Source organism: Equus caballus, chromosome 21, assembly GCF_041296265.1.
Source record: "Equus caballus isolate H_3958 breed thoroughbred chromosome 21, TB-T2T, whole genome shotgun sequence".
Classification (NCBI taxonomy): domain Eukaryota; kingdom Metazoa; phylum Chordata; class Mammalia; order Perissodactyla; family Equidae; genus Equus; species Equus caballus.
Genome location: NC_091704.1, coordinates 63674357 through 63694717, shown reverse-complemented (window position 1 = coordinate 63694717; position 20361 = coordinate 63674357). Strand labels below are relative to the sequence as shown.

Sequence of the window (20361 nt, the reverse complement as noted above, 5' to 3'; positions counted from 1 at the left end):
ACTAAAAATTCAACATATGTGTGTGTGTGAAACAAGAGACATCATCCGTTTTCTCTAAGCTGTCAATTTAGCACTTGGCCAAGGAGGAGACGATGAGATGGTATGGCTGTTCTAATTATTTACAAGTGGGGCAGACTGGCTGCTGTGTTTAGTGCTAATAGGCTGACTCCGAGGCAGTAACATCATGGGAAAACATTCTATCTGATTCTGAAAGCCCAGTTTGAATCTTGGTTCACAGCTTTCTACCACAAGCTCTAAGACAAATTGCTAAACCTCTCCAAGCTTCAGTTTCTGCTTATTTAAAATGGGAAAAAAAAATAACCTATCACGTATAAAGTTGAGAATTATGAGATGATTAGAGGTATTAAAGAGATTTTTTGTCCATATTTATTATTTAACTGCGCTGATAAAGCAATAGTCCAACAGCTTCTTACAAATGAGGTGGATGAGGAATTCAGTGTCATAAGAACCAAGGGCAATATGAGCAACTGCCAGGATAAACTATACTCCACAGGCTGGTAAAGACTGTCCAAGAGAAAAGATGTTCTGCTGTTTGGTAAAACTAATTCTGTGGTGGTTTTATTTAGCAGAAATCTCACAAACACCCACACCGGAGAACAAGTAGGTATGTGATTCTAACCAAGAAATTAACATTATCTCTGCAACTGGGAAGATTTTCTGAGCAGCCAGGAGAGTTAAAAGGTCCCTTGCTCAGGTAAAAACTAGTACACGGCAGTTTTTAGGCATCCCGCAAAGCAGCAAGAGAAGGGCCATTCATTGATTCATTTATTCACTCACTCATTCAGCTAAGAGCTATTTATCAGGGGTCTTCCAGGGGTGAGATGTTGTTCTAGGCCTGGGTAATCTATGAAGATAAAAGACGTGATCCTCAAGTAGATCAGAATGTAGCTGGTGCAGCAAATGGCCTTAAACACACAAGCACACAGACAAGGACATCACCCAAAATTGTCAGAAGGTCCGATCAAGATGGGAGGAGTGTCGAGGAAGGTGTCTCTGAATAGAAGATATTTAAGCTGAATCATAAAGTTAAAGAGGAGAGAATGAAGTCCCCCAGGAGCTGGGAGACGCGTATTAAGGTCCTGAGGTAGAGTCTCAGCGTGGAGAGCAATGGAAAGGAGGCCAGTACTGCAAACACGGTGAGGGCAGAGGGGCCCAGCATGGGGCTGGAGACTCAGAGGGTCTGGCCAACTTTGACCACATAGCTGCCATGCCATGAGCTGACGACAGCCCTCAGAGTTTTAAAGTAAAAACTCTAACATTCACATAGTACCTTTCTTCTAAGGACTCATGCAGAGTGACATAAAGACAAATGGCCTCAATAATCCAGCAGTTGGAAGGAAAACTTCTTTGGAATGAAAAGACCAAAAAAAAAAAGAGCAAATAATGTGAGAAAAAGAGAATAGTCTGGGGCAGAAAATGTAATGGAGATGGACACCCATAAAATTGGGAGGGAAGGACTGTGGAAAACAGTTTGACAGTTCCTCAAGAAGTTATACATAGAGGCACCACGTGATCCAGCAATTCTGCTCCTAAGTGTATACCCCAAAGAACTGAAAACAGCTACTCGAGCAAACCATGCACATGCGTGTTCACAGCAGCATGAGTCACAACAGCCAAGGGTGGACACAGCCCAAATGTCCACTGACGGATGAGTGGATACACAAAATGTAGTCTGCCCACACAATGGAATATCATTCCCCTATAAAAAGTAACGAAGTACTGACACACACTACAACATGGATGAACCTTGAAAACATTACGCTAAGTGAAAGAAGCCAGTCACAAAAGGCCATGATTCCATTTAAATGAAATATCCAGAACAGGTAAATCCATAAAGGCAGAACACAGATTGGTGACTGCCAGGGCCTGCAGGAGGGAGGATGGGGAGCAACTGCCTGATAGGTACAGAGTTTCCTTTCCGGGTGATGAAAATACTTTGGAACTAGATAGAGGTGGCTGCACGACATCATGAGTGTACTAAATGCCACTGAATTGTTCACTTTTAAATGGTTAATTTTATGTTATGTCAATTTCATCTGAATTTTTTTTTTTTGGTGAGGAAGAGTTGCCCTGAGCTAACACCTGTTGCCAATCTTCCTCTTTTTTCCTGCTTAAGGAAGACTAGCCTGAGCTAACATCTGTGCCAATCTTCCTCTATTTTGTATGTGGGATGCCTCCACAGCATGGTTGATGAGTGGAGTAGATCCACACTTGGGATCCGAACCCACATAGCTGGGCTGCTGAAGCAGAGGATGTCAAAATTTAACCACTCAGCCATGGGGCTGGCCCCCACCTGAATTTTTTAAAAATGAAAAAAATAAAGGGTGGGGAGGAAATGCTGGGTAGTGTGGGGGGTCATACTAGAGTCACAATAGAAGGTGCCCCTTGGGGAGAGGAATGTGTTTTGCTGATGGTCAGATTGACCCATGGGCCTAGGTAATCTGATCTTTGCAGTTCATTGTGCTTATCAGCCTTAGGCTTCACTTAAATAAAAGACCTCAGAGTATAAAAAGTTTCTAAACAAAGAGGAGGAAGGTTACAGGCCCTCAGAGGTGAAAGGTAAGGGACCTTCTTTCTCCAACAGTGTTCCTGTCCCCGTGGCCACGTGGCTGCTTTGGACCCACAGCTCTGCCTTTCTGAGCTGTTGTTCCCTGTGGGCCTCCACAGGAGGATGCTCAGTCATCTTCTGAAGGTCTCTATCTAAGCTTGCAGAGGATCTGGCTGGGTGCTTGAGAGAAAACAGGAGGATAATCTGTCTCAATTATCTCCCCTCAAATAGGAATGAGCCCTGAAAAATCAAAATAAAGCCCAGCTTCAGTTCCTTTGTGAGCCTATTACTGCAGGTCCTGGCTGAGGACACTGAGCTCCGTCTGATTCGGGAAGCACCAGCCTCTTAATCTATTTCAGCTGCTCAGGAGTGACAGAGGTCAAGGACAAATGACACTTAATCATGTTTGCTAGTCAGGATGACAGTGCTGCCTGCTGAGGAGAAATAAGTAAAGTTCCTTCATGCTCTAGGAAGAAACTTATCGGCACTGTTTTCAGACATGCTAGGGAGAAATACTGCCCTTCAGGTCCTGTCAAGACTCTCAGCAAAGGACTGAAACCAGTTTCCTCTAAAACATGTGAGCACTGGCTCCACACAACAGACCACAAGCCACGCTTCCTGGCAGGCCTTAAAAAGACATGATGCTTTTTCCTACTTGAATTACTTATTTTCTGCAGTCAGCTTCATTGGCTTCAACCACTTGACCCAAACTTGTGCAAAATAAAGAGCTCTTAGAGCAGTTAAGTACCAATCACGGTGACAATGCTTTCATTTAGCAGGGCCCTCGTTTGTTTATATAAATTAGCCTACAATTACCAATTACATTGTTGGTCCAAAATAAGGTCAGGCCAAATGTAACCCTGGGAAGAACAATGGTGTGGACATGAAAGTCCAGACAGGACTATTATGGAGAATTATAGGGGATGATTAATCAGCTGGCCTCTTCCTGGGTATTGCCACTTTCACATAAAGTCTTTGTGCTAACACAGCTACTTTCTGGTAATAAGTTACCTTAAGAGAAGTGTAATTAGTTGTTGGGATTCATTAGCTCCAGTCAGTGCATCCACGGCACAGCACCTTCCTTGCTAGATGAATGCTTGTTAATGGGGAATAATGACGTATTTGTACCTCTACGGGACAATAATGAAGGACGTAGGGTTAATCTGAAGTCCTGGCATGTCTGTCCTCTTACTTAGCAGACTGAAAAACTGAAAATGAATGTATGGCACAGGCAGAAAAGCACAATGTCCTGAAAATCCAGTCTTGAAGGTTGTCAATCCGTTAGCACTTGTTATTACTAAATATTGCTTCTTTTGCTTAAACCTTTCAGAGGCATGAAAATGTAGATCAAGCATGAAATCTGGACAGATCTGCCCTCCCTTTGGCTCTTCCTTGCTTAAGGAAAACATTTTAGTTGGTACTTCCAGAAGGTTCTGCCAGCTCAGAACAAGAACTTTCTAACAAGAACTAAGGAACAATTACTTTTATTTTCAGTAGCTTCCCCAATTCGCTGTTTCCAGAATGAGCAACTTTCTAGGAGATGATGCAAATCCTTTCACAGAGAGGCAACCAGGAGCTCGGTGATGCAGTGGAGGGAACCAAGTGGTGATTCTCTCTATTCATTCCCCCTGCTCCTCCACTGCCTATGATCCTCATGACAGCAGAGCTCTCAGAGTTCAGAGACCCCATTTCTCAATCCTCCCTATCACAGCTCCAAAGGCAATGGAGAGGAACCTAGGGGAACTGGACATTCCAATCAGCCTTCACCCACAGCTGTCTGTCAAATGCCCGAAAGAAAATAGTCAGGGACATCCCTACAGCCTGCACAGCAACACGAAGGAAGTCATTAACCCAGGAAAGGAGGTTGGTGAGACTAGATTGGCGATCAAACTGTTTCTACTTTTTTATTTCAAATATTCTTGGTCAACTAAGGAACAAATGAAACTTACTTCAAGTATTCTTGGTGAATTAAGTAACAACTAGACTTAAGAAAAAAGAGAACGAAGGGAGTAACAGAATTAACAGACAGACTGTGCAGAGCAGAGCTGTGCATCTGGCTCTTCACTGGGAAGTCACAGGATGGAGGGTAGGAGGTGTGATCCCTGACTTGGTGCCTTTGGAGAAGGTTATCTGTGGTTCTCATTGGTTATGTTTCTCTCTCCTCCAAGAGCAATCATAACTGCACGTTGAGATCTTCCTTTGAGGTTACCAAATGTGGGCTAGCCTCTATGCGTGTTCTGCTTGTTCTTCTTGAGTTGTAATCATCTCATTGGTTGGTTTGTCCCAACTCTGGTACATGCTGGCTTTGTTTATTTTAAAATAAGTGCTGCTTTGGAAAGTGAAGGTAAAAATGATATGAAAATAGATGTGTTAAAACATTGGAGAGGCTTAGGATGTAAGCAATAAATGAAACTGTGGGGCGAGCTCTTGCTTCTTCAATTTATGGTTAATAGACTCGTTTCTTTGCTTTCTCCTCCAGGGAAGCTCCTTCTGATATGATGTAATAAAATTCGGGAGGCACAGGAAGAAAAAATTACATTTTTAATATCAAGAAGTTATGAAAGTTTTTAAAAATGAACCAGCTCTTACAACTTGCTTTTTATTTATTAAGGAACTAATACCCTATAACCCAATGTTTTATAGAGATAAATATTAAACACTGTTGTATACCAATTGGGAATTAACTAAACTTTTTCATTTAATCTTTTGTTAAAGAAAGTAATTTGTTTGTCCTAAGGAAAGATTTGAATATTCATACTCTGATAGGAAGAATGACTACTCATACCAAAAAGATAAAATTTAATATTTGCTTGTCCTGTTAAAGAAGCCCATATTTGCAACCAAATTATAGGATAAATAATTTAAAACAAGTTTTAGTTAGATCCTACAAATTTTCATAATTAAGTAGATCAAATTTCCAGAAATAAGAGATCGAAATGTTAAGAAGGAATAGCATGATGGGGTATTTTACATTAATCATTTATATTTAAGGTGAAACAATTATATTCTCACTTTTTCTAGCTTAGGGAAACAAAATAATGATTGGGGAGAAATGATCCCTATTACTATTTCATGGAACAAAGGAGGAACTTTGCAAAATTATAGTTAATCCTCTTGGGGGATAGAAAGGTCTTCTGAAAGAATTGAAAAATAAAATTTTTTCAGACTTTTCCTAATAGAAAGGATAAGAGGAATGCAAAATTCTGAAGAGATAGAAAGCTGCAGGGCTACAAGATGTAACAGTAAACCAAGTAAAGGTAAAGAGCTTTTTATATGTAAAGAAAGAACGTATCGGTAAGAGGGAGGTTGGTCAGCCCTGAAAATATTGAAAAAAAGAATATGGCCTTCTGAGGCATTATTTAAGAAAAACACACTCAACCTGTCTAGTCTTGAGGCAACCTAATGGGACTTAGATGCATCAGGCTGTCTTAATGACATTACGCATTGCTTTTGACCGCAACTTCCATAGACTGTGTCTACCTGTTCTTCATTAATGTCCTCACACCTACCACAGGGCCTAGCACATAGTAAGGACTCAAAAAAACAGACGTTGAGAGAATGAAACTTTCAGTCAATATAACTATCCCCCTTTTTGGATTCCATACCACCAAGTGATTTTGATTATAATGTTGCTTTTTAGTGGCTAGCCTATAGAAAATGAAAGCACTGCTAAAAGATTAGGCTGAGTAATTGACTGATGGTCCAGCTGCTGTGCCCTGAAATCCATCACTGTGTTCTCCTTCATGCCGAGGCATCATTTCCCAGTGACTGAGCTCAGCAGCAGTGACAAGGCAAGCTCGTTCCTGGGAGATGCGGGACTCCTTGGAAGGATCACTCCAGCTCAAGAACTCTCCAGTGGTCTTGCTGAACTCCAACCAACCACCTTTCCACCCCTCCTTCCTTCCTTCACTTGGGGTCAGATCTGCGTCATGATCTGATGGCTCTCCCAGTTCCTCTGGCTTCCTCTCAAGTGTTGCCCCTAATTAAATATTTTGCATGGATTCTTATTCCATTTGGGTGTCTGTTTCTCATAGGACCCCAATGAGTCAGCATCCTTTCCTCATTGTAAATAAACACATGAGTTCTTCGGCTGCTTCTCGTCTTACGGAACATGGTGGAGTGGGAGGAACAGAGTTGTGGCGTCATGCAACGTGGGGTTTACATCACCCTTCCTTCTCTTACTCGCTATGACTTGGGGCAGGTTACTCCTGCCCTTATGAGTATCAGTTTCTTGAATTGTAAAATGGGACAGGAACTCCTACCATACTAGACTATTCGGACAATTGCATTAAACAGCATGCATATTAAAGAAGCATAGTATTATAACAGACTTTTAGTAGGTGCTAAACCAAGAGCTAATTTCTTTCTGATGGTCTTGCAGCTTTAAGGTCAAGTTTCTTACTAGGTAAGGCCAAAGGCCAGGCCCTAGAGCCTGTGGTATTCAAGGGAGATATCCCACTTGGGGATGCCTCATTTGGGGATCCTGAATTGAGGTCAGCTAGCAAATACCCAAACCATGCTTTAAATTTCCTTTTACATCTCATTAAGGACATCTAGGCCAAACCTCTCCTTTATAGTTGTGAACCTTGAGGCCAACATAACGTACCCTAGTTTCCCTCAAGATAATGGATAAGATGTAAAAGGTTGGGGCTCAAATGCCGATCTCTTGATTCCAAATCAAAGGTCATTTCACATACATTCAATAATTACGATTTAAGATAAATTTGTATAGAGATTTTCTAAGATCCCTCTTTGATTGTTAAATCAAGTTACTGATTTCATCAAAGTACAAGAATTTAGTATAGTTAACTATGTAAACCCCAATTCAAGAATAAACTCATTAATTGGCCTTTATAAATTCTTCTTTTGCTATATAGAAGATTTCTTGAAGTTTCATTGGTGACTACCTCTCCTTGGAGGTAGGGAAAGGAAAGCGTGAGCCTGTAGAATATTTTTATGACTATTCCACTTGGAAATAGAGCGAAAAAGTTAACATTAGTTTTTTTCTTTTTGGTTAGAGAATAAATATGATTTTGGGTTATATTACACAATGAACCAAAATACACTTCATGCTGGTCAACATGACCTTGCTGGAAGAGTGTTTTAATTTATTAACAATTATTTCCCAAAGTGAGAACAAACAGTGCGAGCCAACTATTATAGTATTATTATGGGCTGAATTGTGTGCCCCCTAAATTCATACGTCAGGTCCTAACCCCGAGTACCTCAGAGTGTGACTGTGTTTAGAAATAGTGTTTTCAAAGGGGTCATTAAAATAAAATGAGGTGTTTAGCATGGGCCCTAATCCAACATGACTGGTGCCCTTGAAAGAAGAGGAGGCAGGACACAGATGCACAGAAGGAAGATCATGTGGGGACACAGCGAGAAGATGGCCATCTGCAAGTTGAGGAAAAAGGCGTCTGAGAACTAGCCCTGCCGATATTTTGTTGATCACAGAGTTCTAACGTCCAGAATTGTGAGACAATAAGTTTCTGTTGTTTAGAAACATCTGTGGTACTTTGTTATGACAGCCCTAGCAAACTAATACAGTGTAAACCACCACCTCCTTCTGATTAAGCAGGAGGAAGTGAGCTAGAAGCATTGGGGGGAGCCCTGGGAAACTGGAGCCCTTGTCACCAATGGAGCTGCTGAAGTGGGCAGCCCAGTCATCCTCTCTGATGGGTTTCTGAGACCCCCTACTCCTTCTGACCCCCCGTCCCTCCACCTCTCTGCCCACTTCCTTTGAAGAAAACTTTCACTGCTGAGCCATGACCCAAGAAAACCATTCACTTTGCATCCATATCAGACACACTGATCAGGAGTAGATAACTGCTCAGGTGAGGAGCATCCTCTGCTTTAGGGCAGGTGAGGGAAAATGGGGTGTGAGTGGGGTGAGTGGTGTCATCTGTTTGCGGCATCCACATAGACTAGGTCCTTCCCTTTTTAAGTACCTGGAAGAAGAGTGCTCAACTCAGCTGAACACAAGGCTGGGATACATCCAGAGCACATTACACAAGACTTAAAAAACACTTCCAAAAAAATCTTCTTCTTAATAGATGAATAACACTGCAACCAACTGAACTTAACATAAAAACAATAATAATTCCTCTTCTTACCTGTGGCTAATGCACAAGTAAACCAGATAAAACAAACGTCCTTGGAGCTTTCCAGCCAGAGTGTGATTATCACTAGTATTACTTTGTGATGGGGTTTTCTCAAGGTCACTCTAGAATTAGTGGCACCATGGGACCAAGTGCTCATCCATTATATGGGTTAAAATGACTAATTGAGGGTCTGAGTTTAATTACACTCATAAGCAAAGGCGCAGTGCAGCTCCTTTGATGGGCTTAATAACATTCTCGTGTACACAAAGATGGATGGAAAAAATTAGGGTTGTATATTGTTGTCCTTCAGGACAAGAAGCTGAAGTGGGAATAGAATAATAAAAATAAATAAATGACTCGGCTGCACCAGGAAATGAGCTGTGGAAGTTAGCAAAGCCAGCCTTATGCAAATACTTTGGCTGGAGATAAAGCCCTGGGTATGCACAACTAAATGTAACACAGCTCTACAGTAATGTAGATCGGAGTCGTCTGATTGAGCTGGCAGATTAAAAAGTGAAGAAGGATGCTCAGCAAGGCTTCAGCTACAGTTCACTCTGAAACGATGATAATGGCCATGACAGTGATCGTTAGGATATTGATTGGCGATATTTTAAGTGAGAAACATAGTCATGTTTCACACTAAAACTAGAAAATATTCATTCTGTACACAGCTGCTGGGGCCAACTTCCCTAAATGGTACTTATGTCACGTGCCCTGCTTGAGAACCTAAAAGGACTTCTGGCTGTCCATGCTATCAAACAAACTTTTAGAAGCGAGTTCAAAGTCAGGAGGAAAAGGACAGGCTCATAAACGGGAGCAGAAAACACAGAAATCAGACCTGCACATGGGGAGACGCTTACTTAGCAGCCACCCCGTCAAGAGGTGGGATATGAACCTTCTTTGGCTGAGGCAGCCACACCTGGGCTTGCTGAGCCCAACCCCGCTACTGGGGATGTTTGGCCTTGCACCTGAGCTATGGAGGGGACTGGCCTTGTGCATAGAGAATAACAGCTCCCTCTCTGGGTCGTTTGTTGCAGTATGTGGACAGTTTGGGGACAGGCAGCTTCCGTGAGTTATTTGCCCCTTTTTCTCCCTGTACTGTGTCCTCTGGTGGCTCCGTGGTGTCATAGGGCCCCAATCAGTTTCTTACTAGGGTGACTGTATGAGGTTCCTAGGGCTGCCAGAACAGCATACCATAAACCAAGGGGCCTAAAACAACAGAAATTTGTTCTCTCAAGGTTCTGGAGGTTAGAATTCCAAAACTGAGGTGTCAGCAGTGCCATGCTCTCTCCGAAGGTTCTAGGGGAGAAGGCTTCTTTGCCTTTTCCTAGCTTCTTAGTGGCTTCTGGCAATCCTTGGCCTTCCTTGGCTTATAGCTGCATCACTCTAATCTCTGCCTCTGTTTTCACATGGCCTTCTCCTGGTGTGTCTCTGTGTGTATGTCCTCCTCTTCCAAGGACACCATTTATTAGATTTAGGGCCTACCCTAATCCAGTATGACCTCTTCTTAAGTAATTATATCTGCAAAGACTATTTCCAAACAGGGTCACATTTTGACGTTCTGGGTGGACATGAATTTTGGGGGGACATTTATTCATCCTACTACAGTGACCTCAGCCAAAATGAGCTTGTCCACAGGCAGAGCCAGTCCGACCTTTGCCAGTGAGTGTTCAGGCTACGGCTGGTCAATATATGTTTTTGGTAGAAGGTGATGATTATTCTGGCCAAAGGTTAAGAGAGGCATTTGATTACACATTGTACAATGAAACAATGAGCACAAAACTGAATCTCTTTCAAGGTCTGAATCTCCTGATGTTGGCCAGGGGAGAGTGGTTTCCCTGGAGGACTCCTTAAACATAAAATGAGGAAGAAAAGTCTAACACAGTAACTTCATGCATACGTATATCCTAAGCCTTTCTAACATTTTGCCAAATTTATTTTAGGCCATATTTTAAAATGGTTTTTATTAAAAATTAAAACTTTAATGGGGCAGAATTGGAGTAACAGATAAGTGAGAAAAGGAGAAGAAATGAGGAAGAAGGTGAGTATCAGGGTGTGTCTGGGGTGGGGGAGGGGGATGGGCAGGAGGAAGAGTGTGAAGATGAAGGCCTCCTGGTAATTCCTCCCAGCTCTAACTCCCACCTCCCCCACCTGCCACTGCTGCCTGGAATCCCACAGTCTAGCCACCCACCGCCATTCTTATCAACTCACTCCTCCAACAAAATTTAAGAGATTTTTTTTTTTTTTTCCATTTCGATCCTCTCTCCTCAGTGACAGATAGATACTTCAGGAACAGATATACATGCTTTTAAAAAATTCCATTTCTACCCCAAAATGAATTTTAAATGGAATAGGACTAAGGGCATTCACTTTTCATTTTATATTTCATATGTGCTTAAATTTTTGCTATGTCCACATGATATGACATCTTCCAATGAAGATTTACCATGCCTCTTTAGAGAAGGCAAAGGCAAGAGGCTCGGGTCTTTAGGATGCTTCCGTCAGTGTGCCCTGTGCTCCAGGCCGGTGGGGGGCACCGCCATGGATATTGGTCCAACATTACTGCCAAAGGGAAGGCTTGAGAAACTGGATGGAGTCTAATAAGACTAAATGAAATTGTCTAAAGATTGGACAGCGTTATCATTCCAGGGTTTAGCTTACTAAGGCTTAGGCCTTTTTCTAACTTAAATTTCACCCTGGTAAGCTTTTCAAACATTTAAGAGTGGTACAATTTGCATTTATAACATTTTTTTTCTTTCTGAAAAATAAAAAAGTGATCTCCTTTAGAAGAATAATTGCTTAAATTCTTAACCTCTGCTTCCCACCCTGAAATGACATAAACAAGTTTGAATCCTGCTAGGAACAGAAATTAAGAATAATGATCTCCAATAATGTTCTGATGAATTTACTTTTACCTACCATAAGCTCTGACTAGAGCTGTGAGCTACACTGGCATAAGACATACTATCCTAGGAAAAGAGTGGAGTCATCAGTAAAAACAAATTAAGTCATCAGTAAAAGAATGGAGAATCTGAGTTCTGGAAAAATAATACCAACTTTATTAGCTGGGATATGTCTTAAAACATAGTCTTATCTTTAAAAAAAAAAAGCACCCATTGCTCTGATTAATTGTCCAAATTAAGATTTAAGATGAGGTGGAGAGAAGGGACTTACATGGGGCTATGTGACTGTCCAGGCCGCCTGCCCACTCCATACCTGAGGTCTTGGGAGAGAAGAATGGGAAGTAAGAAAGGAGGCAGAGGGAGAGGACAGCTGGCAGTTAAAGGCAAAAGGGATGTTGGCCAAGTGGATGCCACTCAGTAAAGGCAAGAAGCAAATGAAAGGAACCAACACAATGGAGAGTGCTGTCCATTCATCAGTTGGTTGGTTGGTTGTGTTGTTCTAAGCATGGATCTGTTCATCTCATCTCACATGACAGTGTATTTCCTCTCTGTGTGATATGGTGGGAATGAATAGTCTAGACCAGGAGTCAAGATGTGGCTGCAAGTACTGGCTTCCCGACTTCCTAACCATGAGCTATTGAACTTATACTAAATACAAGAACAATGTATTTGAAGCAGATCTTTCTGGTCCTTGGAAGACAAGATTTTACAAATAAAAATACTCATTTTAATTTTGTTTAAAAATCTTGTCTCTATTGACAATGTATAAAATTATTTAATGAACATCCATTACGTTGCATGGTCACCTCTTGGAATGAATGAATAAATAAATGATCGCACACACGCTCACATACATACACACAGCTCTATTCTTCAATTTCTCTACAATTCTTGAGAAAGAAGAGTTGCCATTCCAACTTAATATCAAGGAAAACATCACCTGAGGACACATGATGAATCCAATTTAACTGATACCTCATATATTATTAAATATATTTAAATGGTTACCTCATACTATCTTGCTACTTGTAATTTTTAATGCAAAGTTAATGAATGGAAAGGAGAAAAATACAATCTCAAAACAAATTTATAAAATGTATAATTATAGCAAGGAATGAATTACATTTAACTCCTAGCACTTAAAGGCTGTGACAATTTCTATAAGGTGAAGTATGTAAAGGGAAATAAATGAAAAGAATTTTAACAGAACGGTCCTCAACAATTTTGCCTTAGTTTTCAAAATGCTTCTCTAATAAAGAATAAGATCTAAAAAAGGAAGAGAAGTTCACTACTAAGAAATATTTCGTATATATTTTATTTTTTTAAGTTACTAATTTTCTATGCCTTGACACAGTGGAATATCCATAAATCACACCAAGGGGATTGAATTGTTTGCCAATTGTGACACTTAGCTTGGTTTACACCAAACTAGTGACAATTCTCTCCAGAGTTTCCCATTGAATTCCTTAAACACACAGACACACAGGCACACACAGGCACAGTTTGTAGGCCAGATGGAATCTATTGTTCTCTGTTACCAGCTAAACAAGGCTCTGGATCACATGCTTATGTTTTAGCCTGATTTCATGAATATGATAGTTGTGATTACAGTAAATTGGAAAAAAATTCTAACATGTAAATGTGGCATTTTTATACAATTTAGGTAACTTTCAAGATTAAAGCTATAAACTAATGGAGCAGATCAAAGCATGCAGATGTTACACAAAACAACTATATCATCTTGTAAAAGTTCACTACATCATTTTTTATACATTGTATTTTGTATTATATTTTATGTACATTTAGTACATAAAAATGACTAGAAGAATAATTGCTATGATTTTTTTCTGCTTTAAGAAGCACCAAAACACCAGATTCTTTCTACATATTTTGATAGGAAAAAATGTTCCTTGAGAAGGTATAAGCCCAGATGTGATTTATAAATTGAGACAATCTGGTTGTCAATTTACATTTTAAAGATGATATTCAGATTATGTCTGCAATTCCAGGAAGATTTTTCTGAATCTATAGCATTATCCATAATTTAGCACAGTGATGTGGTACTTGATACCCTCTTGTTTTGGAGGATTTGATTGAATGAACCTCAGTTACATAAAAATAATGATTTGTGCCATGAAACTACACTAAAGAATTGAATAAGGTATTGAAACTATCATCTCAATAAGAATGCTAGGATTAAAGAGAAGAAAAAATTCCAAAATATGAAAGGCAGAACTAAAATGTAAACGGCTAAGGAAATAGTTCACAGAACTACAAATTGGTGACAGTTAAGTTTAATCAAATGGAACAAAATATTGATATTTACTGTTGTCCACAGGAAGTAGCTTAAAAACGAGGGCATCCCTGGCAAATTCACAGCTCCACTTGTAGTGTCTCCTCACCCTTCCCCACCTGCCTCTACTCTGTCTCCTACGACTGCTCTCAGACGTAGCGGACCATTGAGTTCACTTGGTCAAAGATTTGCCGTAGCTCTCTACTCTTTACAGACTCGAGTCTATTCCCCTTACCTCAGTTTTGAAGGCCCTTTGTCATCTGGAATGGAACAACTATGCAAGCCGCATTTCCTCAAGTCTCCTAGGCCGTAGACGATCTATAGATCCTGGAGTTCTACCATGTCTGGGTCAGAGGATGGCTGCCACTCTTCCTGGCCACAACACTCCCTTCCCCATAGTATTGACTGGTGAAGTCCTTTCTCCGCTTAGCCTCAATCTCACGAGATTATTGAAGCCTTTTGTGACCTCAGTGGCTGAGCTGGGCACTCCCTCCACAGTTTTTCCTTCTGTGCTATCCTGATCATTACATTAAAAGGCCACTGAGATATAATGCTAGGGCTAAGCATATGGGTACCATTTTCTTCCACTAGATTATGAGTTTCCAAAGGACTGAGGCTGCCATGTTTATTTCTGCTCCCCTGTCCCCTCCCTAGCACACAGCCGGTGCTCAGCAAATGCTCAGGGATAAAACTGCTAAAAGGCAGGATGTAAATCTGCCTTTATATATATTGGTCTATAATGTATATAAATATAGATGTATTTATGTAAAGATATATAATGTAAATAAAGATCTAAGCTTTATTGGAAAAAATCAACAATGTAAATAACCTTACATCCTAAAATCCAGAACCTTCTACCACAATATAAGCATTTGTGACTCTTTTGGTGTGTTGTCAACACTGGTTCTAAATAAGTGGTAAATAATAGTAGAAATTTCTTGAAACCTTTCATCCACTGAGTGTTTATTCGATAAATTCTTTTTAGCTCCTTCCCAGGGCTGTTTTCTCCCTCTCTTAGTCCAACCTCCTCATCAATGTGGAATGATTCATAAACACTTCAAATAAGAGAGGAGAAATTATAGTTCTTTCTGTAGAAAGGCAGGAGTTTAATGAATTAGGGAGGAGTTAAATATGCACATATATATTGATGGGTTTTGCTTTGTCACTTACATGATAAACTCAGAAAAGTGGGAAAACCCTAAACCTGGTTGTATCTTGACAAAGGAAATCCAATTTGGCCACATAAAACTCTTTCTAAATTGGACGCCCCCTTTTCTGTTTCCTATGATATGGTCACTCCTGGAGAACAGCAGAAGCACAGGTCAAGCCTCCGTGTGTGAAAAGAGAGGGATGGGTAGTCATCCTGGTCTGACCTAACTTGGATCTGGGTCACTTCCCAGACCCTAAACTCAGCCAGACGACCTACAAAGGGGACACATGAACCTGGTCTGGCTTCTTCATCTGACTTTTCACCAAATGGTGTTGAAAGCTTGCTCTTAATGGCAGTGGCCTACATTCTTAAATCAAACAACATGAATATATAATTATGCTACTGTATTACTCAGAGAGAATTTCTAATTGACAGGGCTAACCAGGTCTTTACTGACTGTACTTCCACAGTTGATTCTGGCACTTCCTTCCACAATCTTCATTAGGAAGGATGCCACTCTTTACAAGTCAAGGATGCTAAAATGGGAAAAACTACGTGTAAATAACAGAAACAGAGAAATCAAGTAAAAAGGGTCAGAAGTGCCTACAGTTCTAGCTTTGGAAGAATTATATTTCTTCTGGTGGGGCAGGAGGTTTCAGAAGGATAATAGAATTTAAGAGGCTATAAAATGGATGTCTCAGCAGGGGATTTTGGAGAACTGTAAATTTGGCTTATGGTAGAGCCTATCCAGAGAAATCATGTCAAAAGATCATTATTTCATGACCTTGAGGAAAAGCTAAATCGTCAGAGGATTTCCTATAGCTCCCTGTGTGCGGACTTCGATATTTATGGAGGCTGACTCTTTTTATCTCCTTCTATGCACATACTTTCACACAAACACACACACACCCCTCTCAAGACTGGAGGATGAGAGCATTGTTATAAATATTCATGAGATAATTATTATTAAAGTCACCAAGGTGATTTTGTTCCTTCTCTGTAGAGACTGGTTTTCATGCCTAGAAACCTATCAACTGTAGGAGAAATGGCAGCTTTGAGGAAGCCCAGCTAAAGCAATCCTGTACATTTTATTTTTGAAATATAAATTATTTGACTAGGTATTTTAAATCTCCCTTTGCCCCCACCCCATCATTAAGTTTATCCAGCAGAGATTTCCAACTTTGGTACAAAATACAACATTTTCGGGAATATAGTTTCTAGAGTCTGAAAGAACTATTCCTTGATTATTATGTTCTTTTCTAAGAGCAAAAATTAAACAAATCCTAAAGACGATTCTCAGACATCTCGAGAGATTTCTGGGGGATGATTTTTATAACAATGCATTGGAGATAATTACAATACATTTACTACTTTTATTATTTAAAAAAACACTTCACACAACAGACCTTATTAAAGAGCTATTTCTAAGAATTGTAGGCTCTTGCAGTCACACTGAAAACTTTTTAAATGCAAAAAATAAAAATAGCTCCTGGTGACAGTTAACTAGATGTCTATGTATCTGTCACAGACCCTCCCCCAGCCAACCAAGTGGCCTGCCTGGTTATTCTATGTGCATGATACAACGTAACACAAGAAATTACTGTGAACTATTGTTTTCAATCAAAGAAAACTAATTATTTTTGTTTGGAATGAAAATGTTTATTTTTTGCTTGAGACCTCCAAAAACATTTTAAATAAGTCAAATACTGCTGTAGGTATAGGATAGTGGAAGATGCTTGTATCTGTTCAGTATCTCATTAGAAATGGTTTTGGCTAGCTTCTTTTACTCCATTGCCATATCAACGTTCGTCTTTCCAGAACACTCTGATCCTCGGTAAAACAGCAATTAAGGTCATGGAAGCAGGAAGCAAACAACAACAGGAGGTGGCGGCAGTGACAGAGGACTCACCTTAGGCATCCAGTGGCATTTCGCAGCACCTGTGAGGAATGCAGCTGTATTTTCCGATCGTCCTGAAGCGGTGAATTTTCCCAGCCCGAGTGGGGGATAATGACGGCGTTAGTCAACACTGCCAGGGTGTCCTGGATGATGGGCATTTTGAGTGCATCGCAAGACGAGAGGTTCCAAAGGACTCCTGCAAGAGACAAACAGAGCTTTTGGGTGGCCACTGTTTTTTCTCATCTCAAAACCATTTTCCCTAATCGAGTTAACAGCACGGGCAGGAAGGACTAAGATAGTGTGAGCATGTGTCCTAGAGCGTGCCCTTAGTTTTAGAACATCTGTGTGAACCCCTTAAAAGAGTGCTGTAAAAATCTGACATGTGGGCAGAGAAACAGTGACATGAATGTCTTTGTTCCATCATGGAGAGTAACCAAGGGTGAGAGATCTGATTGAATGGAGGATACCAACCGGGCTTTTGTTCACCATTAACACAATGGACCCAAGTTCCCAAATGCTAATGAAGACCGAAGAGCTGGGAAAGTTATCTGAAATGGACTAGAAGGATATCTTTGTTTTATCCAAGACCTCAAAATGCACATGTGGTCTATTTGATTCACTCAGCCTCCATATAGGACCAGCCACCATCACTCAGGACCTCACGAGAATCCAGTATCAGGTCTGATAACAATGGGCTCAACAAGAAATTTAAATTCACTGTCACTTGTGACAGTTTTGCCAGTTTTTCTCTAAAGGCAATGCTCAGGGAGGCCCTACAGATTGTGTTTCCTCATACAATGACAAAGAGAGCAGTACAAAGTGGAAGGCATGTCTGTAATGAAAAAAAGTACAGTTAATTGATGTAAGCAGAGCCAAAGCAACATTTTTAGGACAGATGGAATGTTTTAGGCTTTTAAATATTTTTAGAGAGACTTCAAAATGGAATTAATTTTAGAAAAGGCCATAAGTATTGCATATATGTTATAATGTCATTTAGAAATGCTTTTAAAATAATTATTCTTTTTGTTGTTCAAAACATGATACATAAAGGTAAAAGAAACAGAGAACAATATTCTATTTTCCTATGAAAGAAAGACAGTATTTTCCCTCAAGACTAACCTAAATAGACATCATCAGTACAGATGTTGGGAATGAAATATTTTAGTTATCTTCAGAAACACAACTTCCAGCTTCCTTGTTTAACAAACTTTCAATATATTTTAAGGTGAAATTGTGTTTCATCTATTGTGCTATGAATAGAATAAACAGAACACACTTATTTCTGAAATTTGTTTTATTAGTTTCTTGCATTGCACATATTGAACTATTCAAGGGTATTAATACTACTAATCTGAAAGTCGACAATGTTTGACTAATAACTAAAGTGACTAACAGTTTTAAATCAGTTCTATAAAACTGAGACTATAGAGACAAACTCTTTCCACTGTCTTTCAAAACAACATTCACTGGGAATTTCATTTAAGTAAATGCAAAGGAAACAGAATGCTTTTGGTTCCCAATATATATAAAGCAATCCTTTAGTACAGGGAGTTGGCTTGAGGGCAAATTCTGTCTTCCTGTTTTTGTAAATAAAGTTTTATTGGAACCCAGCCCCGCCTGTTCATTTGCACATTGCCTATGGCCGCTTTTGTCCTACAAGGGAAGAGTTGAGCGTTTGTGATGGAGACTGTGTGGTCCACAAAGTCTAAACAATTTGCTATCTGGCCCTTAACAGAAAAATTTTGCCCACCTCTGATTAAGCACATAACCATTTTCTATTCACTTCTGTGCATATTTGCATTGCTATTAGCATCCTAAATTGAGTACACAAAAAATGCTCAATGGTACACAGAAGGTGCTCAAAAATACATTCTGATTTGGACAGATTTGAAATGCTACGAATATTATCATACGCATTTATCCGGTTTTACATAATATACAAACCTGTTTCTTTATTTATCCCATTAAGAAGCATTTTACTAAATTTTAGATAATCTACAGAATCCAAACTATTACCTTCAGTCATTTTCAGTCTCACAAAAATATTCTTGTTTCTAGTAAAATAATTTGTTTTTCAGTTTTAAAAAGCACATTAAAACGAAATTAATGTCTACCCTAGTATTTGAGAATAACTTAAGAATATCACATGCAAGGATCTCTTCTTTTAAGTATACAATGCAAGTATACAGAAATAAAACATGAACTCTCACTCTCAAATCTTGATTTGAAAATATCAACATATGAAAATTGAGGTTTGTAAATGTCTTAAAATATGAATGATATGTTTTGCTGTAAAATGTATTTCTTTTAAAAACTAAATAGCAAAAGAGAGACTTTTGTATTTTTACATGCAACCAGTCTAAAAAAATCTAAAAGCATTCTACGATAATAGAGGAATTTTTACTGTTTTCTAACAAATGGAAAAGAGGTTAAAAGAGGGGAAAATTGGGGCTGGCCCCGTGGCCGAGTGGTTAGGTTCGCGCGCTCCGCTGCAGGCGGCCCAGTGTTTCGTCGGTTCGAATCCTGGGCGCGGACATGGCACTGCTCGTCAGACCACGCTGAGGCGGCGTCCCACATGCCACAACTAGAGGAACCCACAACGAAGAATACACAACTATGTACCGGGGGGCTTTGGGGAGAAAAAGGAAAAAATAAAATCTTTAAAAAAAAAAAAAAAAAAGAGGGGAAAATCACAGCAAATGTACAGCCGTCATCTAATGCTGACAAGGATGAAAGGATGGGAAAGGAAATGCCACCCAAGATGACTCCTATTGGACTGTCCTCTCCTTTCCTTTCTCATTAATTCATTAATTAGTGTAACCTAATTCAGAATCGTGCACTGACAGGCGTTTCCTAGTTCACATTCATTCCACCTTTCCAGGCTGGCTCCATCTGTTCTTCACATTCCAATGAGCTTATCACAGCGCTTGACCCATATCTCTGAACTTTCTATCTTAATTTATATCTGCAACCCGTAAGTGCTTCCTGAACTGATGACAACTACAGTGGATCTCTGATCAGGGACAGCTCCACCGCCTCTCCTTGGATGAGGACTTGGCAAAGTGGATGTAACGTGGCAGAATTTCTTTTGGGGGAATTCAGCAACCAGTTGCAGGGGCTCTCAAAACTTTGAGTTTTGGTTAGATTATCTGGACACAGAGACATGCTTGAGTGTAGACTCAGCAGTCTCCGGGGACATTTGAGATAAAGGTTGATATGTCCTGCAGGAGTCAAAAGTGGGAAATAGTTGGGAATTCTGCATCTGTCTTGCTATAGACACACACACACATACTTCCTCACACAGCCACATACACATATACTCATACTCACACACACACACATACACATACACAGACACACATACACATCCATTAGTCTTGGCTGAAGGGAGAGACATTAGTGGAGAAAAATGGACATATCTAGGCATTCTCCGTGAACAAATGAG

The 20361-nt window shown here is 40.0% G+C and overlaps 1 protein-coding gene across 11 annotated transcripts in view; it reads right to left on the bottom strand.

The window, feature by feature from the left end:
- The window catches only part of CTNND2 (catenin delta 2), an 888536-nt gene that overhangs the window by 153854 nt on the left and 714321 nt on the right, over positions 1 to 20361 (bottom strand). For all 11 annotated transcript variants that reach the window (XM_023625841.2, XM_070246034.1, XM_023625845.2 and 8 more), the window contains one exon: positions 16929 to 17112. In XM_023625841.2, coding sequence (XP_023481609.1) covers positions 16929 to 17112 — 184 coding nt within the window. The remainder of the gene's footprint in view (positions 1 to 16928; positions 17113 to 20361) is intronic.